At 47.5% G+C, this 17,419-nt stretch overlaps 1 protein-coding gene across 1 annotated transcript in view; it reads right to left on the bottom strand.

Annotated features, from left to right (window-relative positions):
* CDS1 (CDP-diacylglycerol synthase 1) overlaps nt 1-17,419 on the bottom strand; it is a 955,907-nt gene that overhangs the window by 592,648 nt on the left and 345,840 nt on the right. The window contains exon 3 of the mRNA XM_086961872.1: nt 10,653-10,749. Within this exon, the coding sequence (XP_086817998.1) occupies nt 10,653-10,749 (97 nt within the window). The remainder of the gene's footprint in view (nt 1-10,652; nt 10,750-17,419) is intronic.

The raw sequence follows: 17,419 nt of genomic DNA, 5'->3' as shown, positions 1-17,419 counted from the left end.
GGATTTCGTCCTGCTCACGGTGCAGAGACTGCTTTGGTGACCGTGATGGACGAGCTTCGGATGCACGCAGACAGAGGTCAATCAGCAGTTCTCATTCTGCTCGACCTGTCTGCCGGATTCTACACGGTCAACCATGCTATCCGGTTGAGGAGGCTTAGGGAGGTGGGAATAGCAGGCATGGGCTTGAGCTGGTTTCAATCCTTCCTCTCAGAGAAGAGACAAGCGGTGGCCCTTCCCCCCTACCAATCTGATTTCATTAACATCTTGCATGGCATGTCTCAGGACTCTGCGATCAGCCCGATTTTATTTAATATCTACATGAAACCTCGGATTGCTGTCATACAGGCGCATAACATCAATATGGTAAATTATGCGGATGACACTCAACTGATTCTCTCCTTAGAGGGAGAACAGTCAACATCTCTGGAAGAGTTTCAGGATTGCCTGTGAGCTACAGCACAGTGGCTGAGGGAGAACTCATTGCAATTTAATGAGTACAAAACCAAGGTTCTCTACTGTCCAGTGGGGAAGGTCCCACCTGCTTTTCTCGCAAATATATGGCCTCTAGCTACATCCACCTCACTGAGGCCTGTCGAGAAGGGACGAAATCTGAGCATCATGTTCAACAACTTATTGACACTGATATCACAGGTTAACCCCTTCAGCGCGGCGCAAATTTTCGCGCTGTGCTGAAGGTTCTAATGAGCCTATGGGCTCATGACGGAGCGGTTCCGTCATGAGCACAGCTCAACCGACGCTCATGACGGAACCGTTCCGTCATGAGCATGGAAGGGGTTAACAAAACTGTGGGGAGTTGTTTTGCCATCATCAGAGTCTTACGAAAACATTTTCCTCTGCTGCCTACTCATGCGCGAGCGCTGGTAGGACAAAGTACTATATTAAGCAGATTGAATTACTGCAATGCTCTGTTGTTGGAGTCCCCGAGATATCTAATAGATAGACTCCAGAGGATTCAAACAATAGTAGCAAAGCTAGCCTTGGGTAGGTCTAGTAGTTCCTCTACCTCATTTGCTTTGGCGGAGCTGCATTGGCTCCCGATAATGCAAAGAATTCAGTTCAAATCCCTCTGCATAGTCTTCAAGGCCCTGCAAAGGTATGGACCGGTACCTATGCAGAGGAAATTCACTTGGTATGTACCTGAGAGAAGCCTTCGCTCCTCCTCAGCCAGATTGATTAAGTAACCAAGAATCAAAAAAACTAAATTTGGAGGTAGATCATTCAATGTCTCGGCAGCCCGACTCTGGAATAAACTCCCACTGCAGCTGAGACAACTGAGGGATCTCCTCCCATTTAGAAAGAGACTAAAAACCTGGCTCTTCCCCAATGCATAACTGGTTATTGGATTCCCCATGTAGCATCATTCCTACTGTGCACTTTGATGTCAGCGCCAGGATGCCTGTTAGGTGATAGAGCGCTTTATAAACGAGATAAATAAATGAGAAAAATAAATAAACAACCAGTGCAAATAAATGTTTGTTCCTCGAAGCTTTGGATCGAGAGTCTTCTGAGACTCGAGTCCTTTGTTTGTGTCGCCGTCTTTTGACGTCGACGTTGATGGCGTCAGTCCGACGTGCTTGAACGTAGTCACAGGCTTCGGCGCCCCGATCTTCGGGTCGACACCCCTATGTGACCCCGAAGGGTTGACGACACTTCTTTTTTATTGGATCCGATGAATCCGAAGTCGTCGATCCGAGGACTGTCTTTAGAAGTTTCGGTTTCGATTTAGATTCTTTCGGTTTCGTTCTTACCAGCGATTGTGGTACATGGCTCTTTTGATACATCCTTAGCCGGGCCTTGACGCGGGGCTATAGAATGTTGTTGAAGGTCTTGGCTAAGGCCTTCCAGCGATGCCTCGACCTGAGCCTTTGAAAGTTTAGCGTCATCATTGGCCCCCGTAACTACGGTTGGGCCCTGCTCATCGCTCGAGTCGTCATCGACGGCTCCGATGGCCTATGCGTCCCCTACCTCGACGACGTCTTCATATTCGACGATTTCTTATTCCTCGTCTTCATCGTAGTTAGAGTTTTGCTCCGAAGCAGGATCCGACTGTTATTCAGGATCCTCCTCGTCGACGCCCTCGTCGTCTTCAGCCTCGAAGATGTTCTCTGGGTCGGAAGCTTGTCTCTGCGCCGTCTGTCTCGCCGCGCGTCGAAGCCGAAGCGTCTTCTTTGACCTGAACAGAGAACAGGCCATGCAGCTGGCCTCGTCGTGGTCAGGAGATAGGCATTTATTGCACACCTGGTGCACATCGATGTGAGGGTATTTTGAGTTGCAAACGGGGCATCGTTTGAACGGGCTCCATTCCATCGTCGATCGTTGATGGGGCCTCTGGTGTCGAAAAAGCCACGCAGCCTTCGACGTCCAGCTCGCAGAACTGGAACAAGTACACGGCACCGATCGAAAAGACAATACAGACGCCCCGAAGGCCTTTTGGCCTTGTAAAAAAAGTTTATCGATTCCGAACTTGAGTTAAGAAAGTACATCCGAACCCAATGGCGGAAAAAAACTGAGGATGGAGAGGATGCCCATGCGCACTATAGTCCAGGGGAGGAGCCACCCATCTCGTGATACTTCAAAGACTCTTCCAGGACAACAATGTGCAAACATCCGGACCCAACACTAGGCGGCGATCTATGCACAGATATGAATTCAGCAGCCCACATGCCTCGAACATTCCTTTATTATTATTATTATTATACTGACGGGGATTTTTTGTTATAGACCCCCAGGGGCTATTAGTGTGCAGCAGTCTCTGATTGAGACGATTAGTAATATGGCTGCTACACCTACCAGACTAGTGATTCTGGGTGACTTTAATCTTTTGCTTAATGGAACCCTTGACTCTGATTATAACCATATTCACCAATCATGTAAAGGTTTTAACCTACACCAGCGGGTTGTTAAACCAACTCACCAAGCTTACCTGCATCCATCACCTCCATTGCCGCTGCGCTGCCCCACACACCCGGTCCGTCACGGCAAGTGCCGATTGAGCGGAGGGTGGAAACGGGGTCAGATGCTCCTATTTCCGGCAGGGGGCATTTCCGGCTCTCGAAGCGCTCTACGGTCTAGTTGACCCGAGGCACGAGAGTACTTAAGACAATGTCCGGGCGAACGCGCAGCGGTCGCGCGCAGCGGGCACGCCCTCAGCATGCCGAAGACTCGCCTAAGACCTGCCCGTCTGCACCCATCTGCGCCCGTCCGCGCCTGCACATCGCCTCTCACCAGGGATCCTGGTCATGCAGGAGAAACGGTTTAACGTACTCCAGACAGGATCCGCTGACTCTTAATTACTTGGATGGCGCGTGTAAAAAACTCTCCCTCGCACGTAAGAAAAGTTGCTTTATATGTTCATGTGGCTTCTCCGTGCCCAAACCCACATTACCACCATCCCTTGTGAAAGCCAACTTTCAACCAATTAGGGTGGGCCAACTCAACGTAAGATTCCTTCAAAAACATCATATGGAAGTACATGAGCTACTCACCAACTATGCTCTAGATATCCTATTCCTCACGGAAACATGGCTACAGGATAACATGGACTCCGTCATCAATCTAGCCATCCCCACAGGGTTTTCTATACTCACACTAAATAGACAAACAAGAGGAGGTGGGATAGCGATGATCGCTAAATCTCACTACACCTGCCTACTCTCTAAATTGGATATTAAAGGCAGCGAATGCGCCAACTAGAATGTTAAAATCAACCCCCAACTCACCCTTGTGGGTCTCCTGATTTACAGACCCCCAGGTGTAGACAGTAACTTTATAGCATCGCTCCTTGAAAATGTGTGTTCTATGGTCACCGGAACAGCTAATTTTAATATAGTGGCAGATCTAAATATTCACTTTGATCTTATCACAGATAATAAGATTAACACCCTATTAGCTGACCTTGCCGCTCTTCAGCTTTGTCAGCTTGTTAGCGGCCCTACACATAGCGGCGGCCATTTACTAGACCCTATTTTTTCTAATATGACCAATGTGACAGTAGAGGCCCCCATTCCTATGACCTGGACAGACCATCATCTGGTGGTTATGACAGTGCCCACTGGAGGCGCTCCTATTATAAGACCCGCTCAGCAGATCCTGAAACGGCCATGGAGAAAGCTCTGTCTCGAAGACTTGCATGCACTTCTGATATCTAACCCCCCCGAGTATAGTGAAGACCAGGATCATGGGTACGAGGGCTTCTGTGACTGGATTAACCAGGCCCTTGATGCACGGATACCGGCTAAATGGATCAGGGTGCGTTCACATGAACCCAGTCCATGGTATAATGAAAAACTTGCCGCCCTTAAAAAAGAATGTAAGAAAGCAGAGCGTAAATGGAGGAGAGACTACGATGCTCAAGACTATCCATGTTAAAGCGCAAAAAAGTTATCATCGTAGCATCTGCAAGACCCGAGCAGCATACTACGCTACTGAGATTAGCAATAGCCAAAATGCCTCAAAAACTATCTTCAGAATAGTAAAAGAGCTTAGCGCCAAAAAAAAGTTAGAAAGTCTCAACACCTCACCTATGCTTTGCAATAATCTGGCAACTTATTTCATTGACAAAATTCAGAAAATCTACAATGTCTTCCCTACCTCACCACACCTCACACCCTCAGGGACTATGACCAGGCCCAAACTCGCCAACATACCGGCACTCAGCCAAGAAGAATTTCTTACTCTCTGCAAAAAGATTAAGTCAGGCTCACCTGCTGACCCCCTCAAACCAGCACAATTTAGAGAAGCAGACTGGACAGTACTGGGTCCCCTTTGAGATATTATAAACGTGTCCTTTTCTACTGCCACCATTCCTTCTAGATGGAAGCTAGCCTGGGTCTCCCCCATCATAAAAAAACCTACGCTAGACCCTAGCTTACCCGAAAACTTTAGGCCCATCTCGCTGCTCCCTTGGCCAGCTAAAGTGACGGAGTCCCACGTCAATACCATCATGACCAAATTCCTGATGACTAATTCCATCCTAGACAGGTCCCAACATGGCTTCCGAGCGGGACACAGCACCGAAACGGCCCTCGTGAGTGTGACGGAACATCTCCGGACCATATTGGATTCCGGCGGGACGGCAGCACTGATCCTTTTAGGTCTCAGTGCTGCGTTCGACACGGTCTCACACGAGGTGCTGTTGTTCAGGCTGGAGGAGGCAGGAATTTCAGGAGAGGCCCTAAACTGGCTTAAGGCATTTCTGTCGAGAAGATCTTTTAAGGTAGCAACCCCGCCGTTCCTCTCCAAAGAGTGCCCTATCAAACAAGGAGTGCCCCAGGGGTCTGCACTCAGCCCCACCTTATTTAATACATTCAACCACTGGCAGAGGTGGTCAGGAAGCGTGGGCTGTCATAAGTATCTTATGCGGATGACACCCAACTAGTGGTGTCATTGAAAGACGAGAGTGGTCTGAGTGCGCAGAATTTCAAACAGACCCTCGTCGACATCACTAGCTGGATGACTGCTAACTACCTTCAGCTGAACGGGGACAAGACGGAGGTCTTGCTGGTGGGCAAAGAGACAGCGGCTTGGGGTAACACACGGGGGCCTGAGACTCTGGGCCAACCACCCGAGCCTAAAAGCTGTGTGAAAAATATGGGAGTATGGGTGGATTCCGCCCTGAACTTCACCCACCAGACGAAAAAAGTTGCTGCCACTTGCTTTGGGATCCTGCGAAACCTTAGACCGATCCGGAAGTTCTTTGACCATCAAACCCGTCAGCTTGTGGTACAATCAGCCATTCTCTCGCGGCTGGACTATGCAAACTCACTATTGTTAGGGGCGAACGGAGCAGAGAAATCCAGACTGCAACGAGTCCAAAATGCCGCAGCGAGGGCACTGACTGGCCTCCCCCGACATCAGTCAGCAGTAAATACCCTATCTAAACTCCACTGGCTCCCGGTGGAAAAGAGGATCCACTTCAAAACCCTGTGCCTTGCATGCAAGATCCTGAAAATGGCCTCCCCTCCCTTGCTAAGCCCACTCCTCACAGCATATGTGCCCCGACGCATGCTGCACTCAGAGGGACAGAATCTGGCAGTCGTCCCCTGCATTAAACTAGCCTGGATGGGTGGACGCTTCTTCAAATACATTGCAGCGAAGCTCAAACTCCTTGCCGTCCCAGATCCGTGGACTGAACTACTTACATCCTTCAGAAAAGCCATAAAAACACACCTTTTCCGCTAATCTTGTTATGCTACTGCTAGTTCCATCTGCAGCAGTCCTTTCCCCGTCTCTGGTAGATAGCGCCGGGACGCCCCTTGGCTGGGGTAGCTGCGCGCTATACAAAACCATATAACATAACATAACAAGGGAGAACATACGCTTGATTTAATTTTCTCGGAGGATCATGTATTCGGTATCTTGGACATTTTGCCTACGGGTTGGTACGATCATTATCTGATCAAATTTCAAGTATATAATCCTAATTGTAGTAATCATGTAGCCAGTAATATAAAAAAATATGTCAGCAGAGACTGGAAGGCCCTCTTAAGAAAGGAGGTATCTCCCCTGTGTTTGGTCTTGAGGGCTGTTTTTCGACAGATAAGCAGGTGGAGGAAAGTTAGGTGACTTTATGTTCACGGATTACTTCTACAGTGGAATTGACTGCCCCACTAAAAAATCATAAGAGTGGGCAGACCTTTGGCCCCTTGGTTCAACAATAAATTAAAAAATCTGAAACTAGAATGTAAGCAGACGGAGAGGAAGTGGAGAAGGGTGTATGAAGAGAAGGATAAATATGACAGGAAAATTGCAATCATCAGCTACAAAAAATAAATAAACATTGCAAAGGCAGAGTATTTTTCCAACACTATTCTGAACAATCCTAATAAACCCAGAAGCATTTTTAAAATGTATAATTTGATCAGTCCTGATTGTGCCAAGAATCAGACGCCTCCCACACAAGACCTCTGTGACAGTCTTGCGAGGTCTTTAACAGACAAAATTAAAACTATCATTGATGACATTGGTGGGGACTTCCGGCAAGATGGGTTAGAAGACCCAGAGGCCAGTGGTTTTAATAGCAGTGATTCAATGTGCATAAATAAAATAGCTAGAGGAAAAGAGACCCAGTTTAGGAATACCTTAACTGATTTTGAGATACTGTCAGTGGAGGATTTGGTAAAGTGGCCATAGGTATTTCCTCTGGATAACCTCTGGACCCTCTGCCACAGAAAAATTGGGAGGAGTTGGGAGCAGAGTTGTTCTCTACACTCCGCCTTATTTGCAATCAATCTCTTCTTAGTGGAGTGGTACCGACCTGTTGGAAACAGGCACTGGTGACACCTCTTCTAAAGAAGTCTACATTGAACCCTGCCTGCCCAAAACATTATAGGCCTATCTCCCTGCTGCCTTAACCAGCAAAGATTGTAGAAAGTGTGGTTAGCAGATCGCTTTCAAAATATTTGGAAACCAACAAGATCTTAGAGGATGTGCAATTCGGATTTCGTCCTGCTCACGGTGCAGAGACTGCTTTGGTGACCGTGATGGACGAGCTTCGGATGCACGCAGACAGAGGTCAATCAGCAGTTCTCATTCTGCTCGACCTGTCTGCCGGATTCTACACGGTCAACCATGCTATCCCGTTGAGGAGGCTTAGGGAGGTGGGAATAGCAGGCATGGGCTTGAGCTGGTTTCAATCCTTCCTCTCAGAGAAGAGACAAGCGGTGGCCCTTCCCCCCTACCAATCTGATTTCATTAACATCTTGCATGGCATGTCTCAGGACTCTGCGATCAGCCCGATTTTATTTAATATCTACATGAAACCTCGGATTGCTGTCATACAGGCGCATAACATCAATATGGTAAATTATGCGGATGACACTCAACTGATTCTCTCCTTAGAGGGAGAACAGTCAACATCTCTGGAAGAGTTTCAGGATTGCCGGTGAGCTACAGCACAGTGGCTGAGGGAGAACTCATTGCAATTTAATGAGTACAAAACCAAGGTTCTCTACTGTCCAGTGGGGAAGGTCCCACCTGCTTTTCTCGCAAATATATGGCCTCTAGCTACATCCACCTCACTGAGGCCTGTCGAGAAGGGACGAAATCTGAGCATCATGTTCAACAACTTATTGACACTGATATCACAGGTTAACCCCTTCAGCGCGGCGCAAATTTTCGCGCTGTGCTGAAGGTTCTAATGAGCCTATGGGCTCATGACGGAGCGGTTCCGTCATGAGCACAGCTCAACCGACGCTCATGACGGAACCGTTCCGTCATGAGCATGGAAGGGGTTAACAAAACTGTGGGGAGTTGTTTTGCCATCATCAGAGTCTTACGAAAACATTTTCCTCTGCTGCCTACTCATGCGCGAGCGCTGGTAGGACAAAGTACTATATTAAGCAGATTGAATTACTGCAATGCTCTGTTGTTGGAGTCCCCGAGATATCTAATAGATAGACTCCAGAGGATTCAAACAATAGTAGCAAAGCTAGCCTTGGGTAGGTCTAGTAGTTCCTCTACCTCATTTGCTTTGGCGGAGCTGCATTGGCTCCCGATAATGCAAAGAATTCAGTTCAAATCCCTCTGCATAGTCTTCAAGGCCCTGCAAAGGTATGGACCGGTACCTATGCAGAGGAAATTCACTTGGTATGTACCTGAGAGAAGCCTTCGCTCCTCCTCAGCCAGATTGATTAAGTAACCAAGAATCAAAAAAACTAAATTTGGAGGTAGATCATTCAATGTCTCGGCAGCCCGACTCTGGAATAAACTCCCACTGCAGCTGAGACAACTGAGGGATCTCCTCCCATTTAGAAAGAGACTAAAAACCTGGCTCTTCCCCAATGCATAACTGGTTATTGGATTCCCCATGTAGCATCATTCCTACTGTGCACTTTGATGTCAGCGCCAGGATGCCTGTTAGGTGATAGAGCGCTTTATAAACGAGATAAATAAATGAGAAAAATAAATAAACAACCAGTGCAAATAAATGTTTGTTCCTCTGAGAAACGAATATCTCACAGAAATATAATTGGATGTGCTTGATGAGGTACTAAATTGTGCAGAAAGGAGGCAACATACAATTTCTCTGTGTTTGACAATAGACCCATTGGTTTTAAGAAGGTGCTTAATGTTTTTTTATGTGAACAGATGTTCTAGTTGAAACGAGTCATTGGTTGAAGAGTACTAGCATTGAAACGCGCCAAATAGTGAAGGCTGTGGTCCTCGTTCACTCTACGTAAGGCTTTGGAGCTACAGGAATAATGGGAATGTTAAGTTTAAACGCTGCATTTCAATGCATAAGCACGATGTAAGTAGAAGTACAACTAAAATACATGATTTGTACTTGGAAGCAAAAATTAAGAAGCAATACATTTTAAACATACGAAATTTGAAAAGTAATACTAGCATATGTTATTTTGTAATATTCAAGTTTTAAAAAACACAAAAGGTCAAATATGTAACAAACGTTTGAAATGGGAAACCTGCTGCCTATTACTTAAGAAGGCTAGCGACGTTCTTTTTGTAAACACGTGTCAGACAGCTTCGGCATGATTTGAATTTCATAGTTTTTTACTGTAATACTCTTTTAATCAGTTAATTATTTTTAAAAGAGTTGTTTTAAAACTGTATCACACGACAAAAAGCATTGCCAAAGACAAAGGTTTACCAAAGGGGATGATGAACGGACAGCTAACGCCAAACCAATTGGTTCTGTGATGCTTGTTTCTTAGTTGTGACAGAAGTTTCCTATGGGAATTAGCACGGGAAAACGACGTTTTGGGACCGCAATCGCCTACCTTTTTTTTATTGGCCCGTGTTTCACAGATCAGCGCAAATCTTTCCAGGAAGGAGCAGAGTTGTATTAACTTTTTTGGCAAAGTTTCGAGAAGACTTGTTCACCGGCACAAAAGTTTGTAGCGACACACAAAAACCTTACTTCTTATGATAACTCTAACCTAAGTATAACTATACAGTAGTGACGCTAACTGTGTTATATATATATATATATATCACTAGTGGTTAATTTGTCAAATAAAAAGTGCTGGGGCTCTCCTCAGGAGGCACTGCTAACAGGAGAAATATGCTGGTGCAAACTGCCTCCTGACTAGAGCCCTGGCACTTATTATTGCCGAGAGGATGTGGCCTAATGGCTAGAGCTGCTGATTTCGGAGCTGGGGAATGGAGTTTGAGTCTTGGCGTGGCTCAACATTCTGTGATTCCGTGGGAAATCATGTACCTTTCAAATGAGTGTGTCCTTAACTGGTGCTATAAGCACCGGTGCTGAGGATTACGTGCCGGTGCTGAGCACCAGAAAGCATGTGCTCAAATTAAGCACTGTATATCACACACATTCAAACACACATGACCCAGATACAGTCCATGTACTTCATTTCCTTTTTAGGATGGCATTTTGCCATCATAATGTGGTTTAAATCTCGTTAGAGGTTATGACAGCAGTCATTGATTTGAATGGTGGATCACATAAGATTGATGTACACCACTTACAGCATTTTACATACGACAACATTACAAAACTGTATACAAACTGCATTTTTGTCACATATTATTCCAAGAAAACAAGAAATTTAGTTGCACATTTTGCAAAAAAATAGACAAAACAAAAAACTGTCACTCAAAAAACAAAAGGTTCATTTACAACAAAAACGATTAACTATATGGACTAAACTTACTAGAATTATCAGCATAACCGGTCCCATATAAATAAGCAGGAAAAATGTTGTAATCATGGACAAAGAAAAAATCCCGCGAATCCACCAGTTTTTCCACCTGCAAAACAACAAGCGTAGAATTTTGTCAGAGGACTCGGGGGCTATGCAAAAAGAACAATAATATGTGTTGATATTTTTAGGTCGAGCCTATGCCTCGGTATCAGACTTCAAAGGAAGCCGCTCCCCCGCCCCCCTCCGCGCAATGCCAGGGCTTGTTTTTGGAGCTCTGGCACATCTGCGTGCGATTGCAGGGAATTAAGCAGCAGCTGCATGGGTTGGCTCAGTACTGGGCTACAGGCAAAGCAGTATCTTTGCTTACTTACGAGTCATACACAGCGCACATGCACCAGATGGTATTCAGGAGCTTTACACAAACGAGCCAGTGCAAAATAGTAATTTTTTCTGCACAGTTGAGTCCTCTTGTTTGTTCTCTCTAGCATCACAATCATCACACTCTCCTGACAAGTCTTCCTTCTCCCACATGTGACCCTACTTGCACCCTCTCGGATCCATCTTCATTCTTTTCTGCTTTTCCCTGTTTCCTTTTCATCCTTTCTCCTTTAATCACATTTCCACCATTTCACAACCCCGTAGTGCACTTTTATCTTAACATTTGTATTTCTCTCAGTCTTATGATGTCTGCCCTGAAACCAATTACTTCGAACCCTCACACACCCTCAACCCTCACACCTCCTCACCCTCACAGATCCTCACATACCCTCACACACCCTCAGCCTCATGTTGTAACATATCTAGGGCTCTAGTGTAATTTTCCCGATTCATGCCCTTATATAGGTATTACTTATCATATCCTTATATAGGCATAAGAATCATAACCATATTTAGGCACAGCCAATGCAGTCCAAATACGGCATGGCTACTTCCACTTAAGCTCCTAAAGTACAACGAGTTCTTGAAGACAGCCAGCCTTCAGCAGTACGGGAATTCCCCCTGCTTCAGTTTTGATTTGTCTCAGTACTCCTGGAGCGTGTAAAGAACTTCGAGTTCTTGGTGATGTTATCATGTCCACCCTTACGTCAAACTCGGCACCTTACAGGTATAAATATACCAGCATCTGCCCTAGCAAACACACAGTGGTTTTGGAGCAGATTGACTAACTACTTGCCCGACGCCCTGCTGTATGAGAGTGCCTAAGGAAGCCGATCCTCCCGCTGACGCACTGAGACGCTGTCTTTTCTCCTGCCGAAAAATCCAGCTTCAGTGTTTCCCTACTAACCTTGCGGGTTACTGGGAGATCGAGTCCTGAGAGAGAGATACAAGACTTCCTTCATTCTATAACCAAGGTACGGAGCTGATTAGACCCGTAGAGAATTCTTGGATAGATTCTTGGCAGAAACTATTTAACTCAAGTTACACCTCACTTACTTCTTCCCTTGTACTAGACTTAGGTTAGGTTCACCGGGGTAGGTGTATTTTAGATGCACCAGTTGAGTACTTTTAGTCATTATTTATCATTGTATGTATTTTATCTGTTTTATGTATCTTATGGCTTAGAAACCATATAAATGCTTTTACAGTATTATTTCATAATACTCTTTTTACTGTACGCACTTTACTTCATAGCAAGTATTACGATTGTAGCAATTCACTTCTCTTGCATGAGAAAGAAGACTGCTCAATAAATAACCTTTTTATTGAAAACGCTCGTCTCTCTATTTCTCTGCAAAACCCCTGGTGAAACGAAGCATGCACGATTGAGTGAAATAGCCATCTATTGTTTCCACGACTCTGGAAATGTATTCCTTATTCTTGGGGAACAAAGTTGTCATGTTATATGGTTATCAGAAACGAATCCCTTCTTGTTTATTCAAGAAAGATTCTAGTGACCTCTGAGCTAGCTGGCATTCACAATTAAGTCTAACATACTCAATAGAGATCTAGTCTACTTCAGTCCTACGTCTAAACTATTGTTTGTGTTATTCCAATGCGCAGAGCGGATTTGGGAATATAGGAAGGAGTAGTTTCTGTCCTGTAACTCCAGTTCTGTAGTAGGGGTATCTCTGTTATAGTCATAATCTAGTGAATAGTCCCGCCCATGTGCGTGGACCCCGGCAATCAAAAATAATCTCTTAAGTTGTCAAAAATAATGCAGAAACTGCAAAGACACTTAAGAGATAATTTAAAGACAAATAATGCAGCCTATATCCACAGGCTACACTGTCCAGTACTTCAACTAGAAATTCCACCAAAAAAACACCACACACAGCACAGCCTGCTAGTTTCTACCATAGAGAAATTTGCCTCCCCCAGTCAAAGACTCAGGAATGATAGAGAGGAAGGTAGGGACAGACAAGCCCCATAGGCTGCCATTATGTGGCTTAAATAGGATACTGTGCCTTTAAGAGAACTTTCCAGAACTTCTCCCAGTATCCCAGAATGCATAGCAGGTCCCTCTACTTTCAGTTCTTTTTGAAGGCGAAGCACGCCAGACCTGTCGCATTCTTTACATGATGAAAAATCTCCACCGGGGAGGAGGGCGGGCGCTTATGACTATAACAGAGATACCCCTACTACAGAACTGGAGTTACAGGACAGAAACTACTCCTTCTGTAGTAGGGGATCTCTGTGTATAGTCATAATCTAGTGAATAGAATGGCAAGCCCATCCCCACACCAAAGCGGCGGTGGAGAATAAATACATAACGCCACTACTGTGCGAACAAATTCCGCAGCGAAGCCTGCTCAACCTGAGCGTCTGCCCTGGCGTCAGTGTCCAGGCAGTAATGCTTAGCAAAGGTATGAACCGACTTTCAAGTGGCTGCCTTGCAGATTTCAGCAATCAGCACCTTACGGAGCAGAGCCGTCGTGGCAGCTTTGCCCCTGGTGGAATGAGCCTTAGGCTTACCTCCTAAGGTCTTATTAGCCTTTTGATAACACAATTGTATGCAGGACGCAATCCACCTAGAGATGGACTGCTTCGAGGTCGCAAGACCCGTCCTGACCGACCCATAATTGATGAACAACTGGTCAGACCTACGAATATCCTTGGTTTTATCCAGATAAAATTTCAACACCCTCCTAACATCCAGGGAATGGAGAGACCTCTCCGCTGGGGATGAAGGGTTCTGAAAAAACGTAGGCAAAGTTATAGTCTGGTTGACATGAAAATCAGAAATAACCTTGGGAAGAAATTTAGGGGGAGTACGCATAACAACCTTAGCAGCATGAAATACAGTATAAGGTTCATTACAACACAACGCCTGAATTTCACTCACCCTGCGGGCCGATGTAATGGCCACGAGGAACGCCGCCTTGCAGGACAGGTGCTGCAACAAAGCCTTATGAATAGGTTCAAAAGGCTCCTTCATCAATCTGGACAACACCACATTCAATTCCCATGAAGGCGAGGGAAGCCTGACAGGAGGGAATACTTTCTTCAAACCTTCCAGAAAATCTTTGATCACAGGGATCTGGAAAAAGGAAGTCTGTGAAGGGCATTTCCTGTAGGCAGTCAATGCAGCAAGATGTACCTTAATGGAATGGACATTAAGGCCAGACTGCGCCAAATGTAAAAGGTAAGGAAGGATGACATCTTCCTTGCAGAACGTAGGATCATGGTTCTTAGACTGGCACCAGATACAAAACCTCTTCCACTTGTAAGCATATGAAGTCCGAGTGGAAGGTCTCTTTGACTCCTTCAGTATGTCCATGCAATCCTCAGGCAGATTCAGATGACCATATTGCACTTTCTCAGGAGCCATGCCGCCAAACTCAAAGACGAGAGGTTGGGGGGTAACATCCGTCCCCCGAACTTCGTGAGAAGGTCCGGCCTGCACGGCAACCGAATGTGAGGAAGGAGAGACCGGTAAAGTAGGTCCGTGAACCACCACTGCCTGGGCCACTCCGGGGCGATGAGTATCATCCGAGCTCTGGACCGGGCCAGCTTGATGAGCACCGCCGGAATCAGGGGAATGGGAGGAAAGGCGTACAGAAAGCTGTTCGTCCAGTTGATCCATAACGCATTCCCCAGCGTCCCTTGTTGGAAGTACCTGGAGGCGAAGTCTCTGCACTTGCTGTTTTCGGCGGTGGCGAACAAATCTACGTCTGGAGTTCCCCACCTTGCGAAGACTTCTCCTAGTACTTCGTCGTTTATGACCCATTCGTGGTTTTCCTGGAGCAGTCTGCTCAGTGTGTCTGCCTGAACATTCTGCACACCTGGTAGATGGGTGGCCGTTATCGTCAGTCCTCTGGCTAGGAGCCAGTGCCAGATCGTCTGTGCCTCCTGTGACAGAGTGCGCGATCTCGAGCCCCCCTGCTTGTTGAGGTAATACATCGTGGTGGTATTGTCCATCTGTACAAGCAGAGAGTTGGTCTGGAAGGACGGAAGAAAGGCCTTCAGCGCCAAGTGAACAGCCCTGAGTTCCAGGAAATTGATGTGATACGTGGCCTCCATCGGTGACCACGTGCCTTGAATCTGTAGAGTCCCGGAGTGCGCTTCCCATCCCAGAAGAGACGCATCCGTCACGACAGTCTGCGTGGGAATGTCCTTGTGAAAGGGAACCCCTCTGAGGAGATTCTCCGCCGAACACCACCACTTCAGAGACTGAAGAGCATGCAGCGACAGGCGAATCTTGTCGTCCCAAGATCCTTTCCTCTGATCCCACTGGTCCTCCAAGCACTCCTGCAGCGGTCTCATGTGCAGCCGTGCGTGTGGCGTCAGGAAGATACAAGAGGCCATCGATCCCAGTAGAGAAGACACCGTCCTCACTGTTGTAGATGGAGTCGTCATAAGAGCCTGAGCCTTCCGAAGGAGTGATAATCGTCGCTCTTCCGAAGGAGACACGCTTGCTGACAGCGTATTGATGGAGGCTCCCAAGTACTGTATGCATTGGACCGGAGTCGAGACAGACTTGGCCATGTTGATGTGCAGCCCCAGCTTGTTCAAGAGAACGCACGTCTTCTGGAAGTGTGCTTGCGCTTCCGAGAAGGAGGTTGCCTTGATCAACCAATCGTCCAAGTACGGGTAGGCGAACACCTTGTTCTTCCTCAGGTGCGTTGCTACCACCGCCATGCACTTCGAGAACGTTCTCGGCGCAGACTTCAGTACGAATGGGAGTACTGTGTATTGATAGTGATTGGTGCCGACTTGGAACCGCAGGAACTTCCTGTGTTTGTGTGCAATGGGCACATGGAAGTAAGCATCCTGTAGGTCTATAGCGCATAGCCAGTCTCCCTGTTGCAACTGAGGGTAAATCTGATGCAACGACAGCATGCGAAACTTTTCTCTGCGAATCCATTTGTTTGCCTGTCGCAAATCCAGAATGGGCCTGAACTCGTTCTTGTCCTTCTTGCGAACCAGAAAGAACGAACCGGGAGTACAGACCTCTTCCTCTCTGAGACCGAGGTACGTCTTCTATCACCCTTTTCCTCAACAGGATATCCGCTTCCGCCTGAAGCTCGCGCAGCTGAAACTGCGAGCTGACCGGGGGAATAGCTGGAGGAGGGCTGGTGAACCGAAGACTGTATCCATTGCAAACAATATTCAGCACCCACTTGTCCGGAGTAATTTTTCTCCACTCTGCCAGAAAAAATTGAATGCTTCCCCCTACCGGAGTGGGTAACAGATCCGGGGGAAGTAGGTTCCTAGGGCCTAGACCCAGCCTGGCCCTTGGGCGCCGGGGCCGACTGCTGGCCTCCCCTGCCCTTCTGGCGCTTCTGGAACGGCTTACGGAACTGGTGTTGCTGTTGCGATTGCCCCGAAGCCTGTCCCCGTCCTCGGCCTTGCCCGCCGAACCGCCGTTGGAAAGGGCCGTACTGCTTCTTGGTCTCTTTAGGCTTCTCCAGGCCCACAGCCGTCAGCGTCTCGGCCTCCGCCTTCATGCGGGCCATCTCATCGTCCGCATGCTTCCCGAAGAGGGTCTCACCGGAGAACGGTAGATTGGCTACCCTCTGCTGAGCGTTCGGCTTCAGGGACGTAAGCCGGAGCCATGCGTGGCGCCGTTGGTTGACTCCGTGGCAAAATCCGTGAGCAGCCAACAGGGAAGAGTCCGCTGCCGCGCTGATAATCTGGTTGGCCACCAGCATCCCCTCACTCAGTACTTCTACGAAGTCTTCCCGCTGCTCCCGAGGTAAATGCTCCGCAAAGCGCTCGAGGGAGTCCCAGAGGGCGCGGTCGTATCGGCCCAACAGTGCCGTGGCACTCGCCGCTTTCATGGAGGTAGCGGAAGTGCCACAGACTTTCCTCCCCGCCGAATCCATCCACCTTGACTCCTTATCCGGGGGAACCGTGGAGAACGGAGTGGTGGCTTGCTGCTTGCGGGCCGCCGTCACAATGACAGAGTCAGGAGGAGGTTCCGTTCTTAAAAAGGCCGGATCCGAATCGGGGGCCCGGTACTTCTTCAGTAATCTTGATGGGGCCGCCTTCGTCACCGCAGGGGTGAGAAACAGGGCCATAGCCGGTTCTTCCAGGCCCGGCACCAGAGGCAGGAGAGGACGAGACAGGTGTTTCTGATGTAAAGTCTCAAAAATGACTGACGTTTTCGGAGTGGGCACCGTCAGGGATATGCCCAACTTTGCCGCGCCCCGTAAAAGGAAGTCATGGAACGCCACCATGTCATCTATCGGGGACACTCTCGTGTCCGGTGACCCCGATAGGGTGGGAGAATAGTCCCTGGTCCCAGAGGACCTCGTTTGTGAGCGAGACTCGCGCCTCCTACGGCGGTGTCTCGACCTCGTGGATGATCTGCGTCGCGATCTCTCCTTCCTCCC

The sequence above is a fragment of the Lissotriton vulgaris genome, chromosome 3_1 (assembly GCF_964263255.1).
Source record: "Lissotriton vulgaris chromosome 3_1, aLisVul1.2, whole genome shotgun sequence".
NCBI lineage: Eukaryota > Metazoa > Chordata > Amphibia > Caudata > Salamandridae > Lissotriton > Lissotriton vulgaris.
The sequence above is the reverse complement of the archived record's forward strand: the minus strand, read 5'-3'. Positions and strand labels throughout refer to the sequence as shown.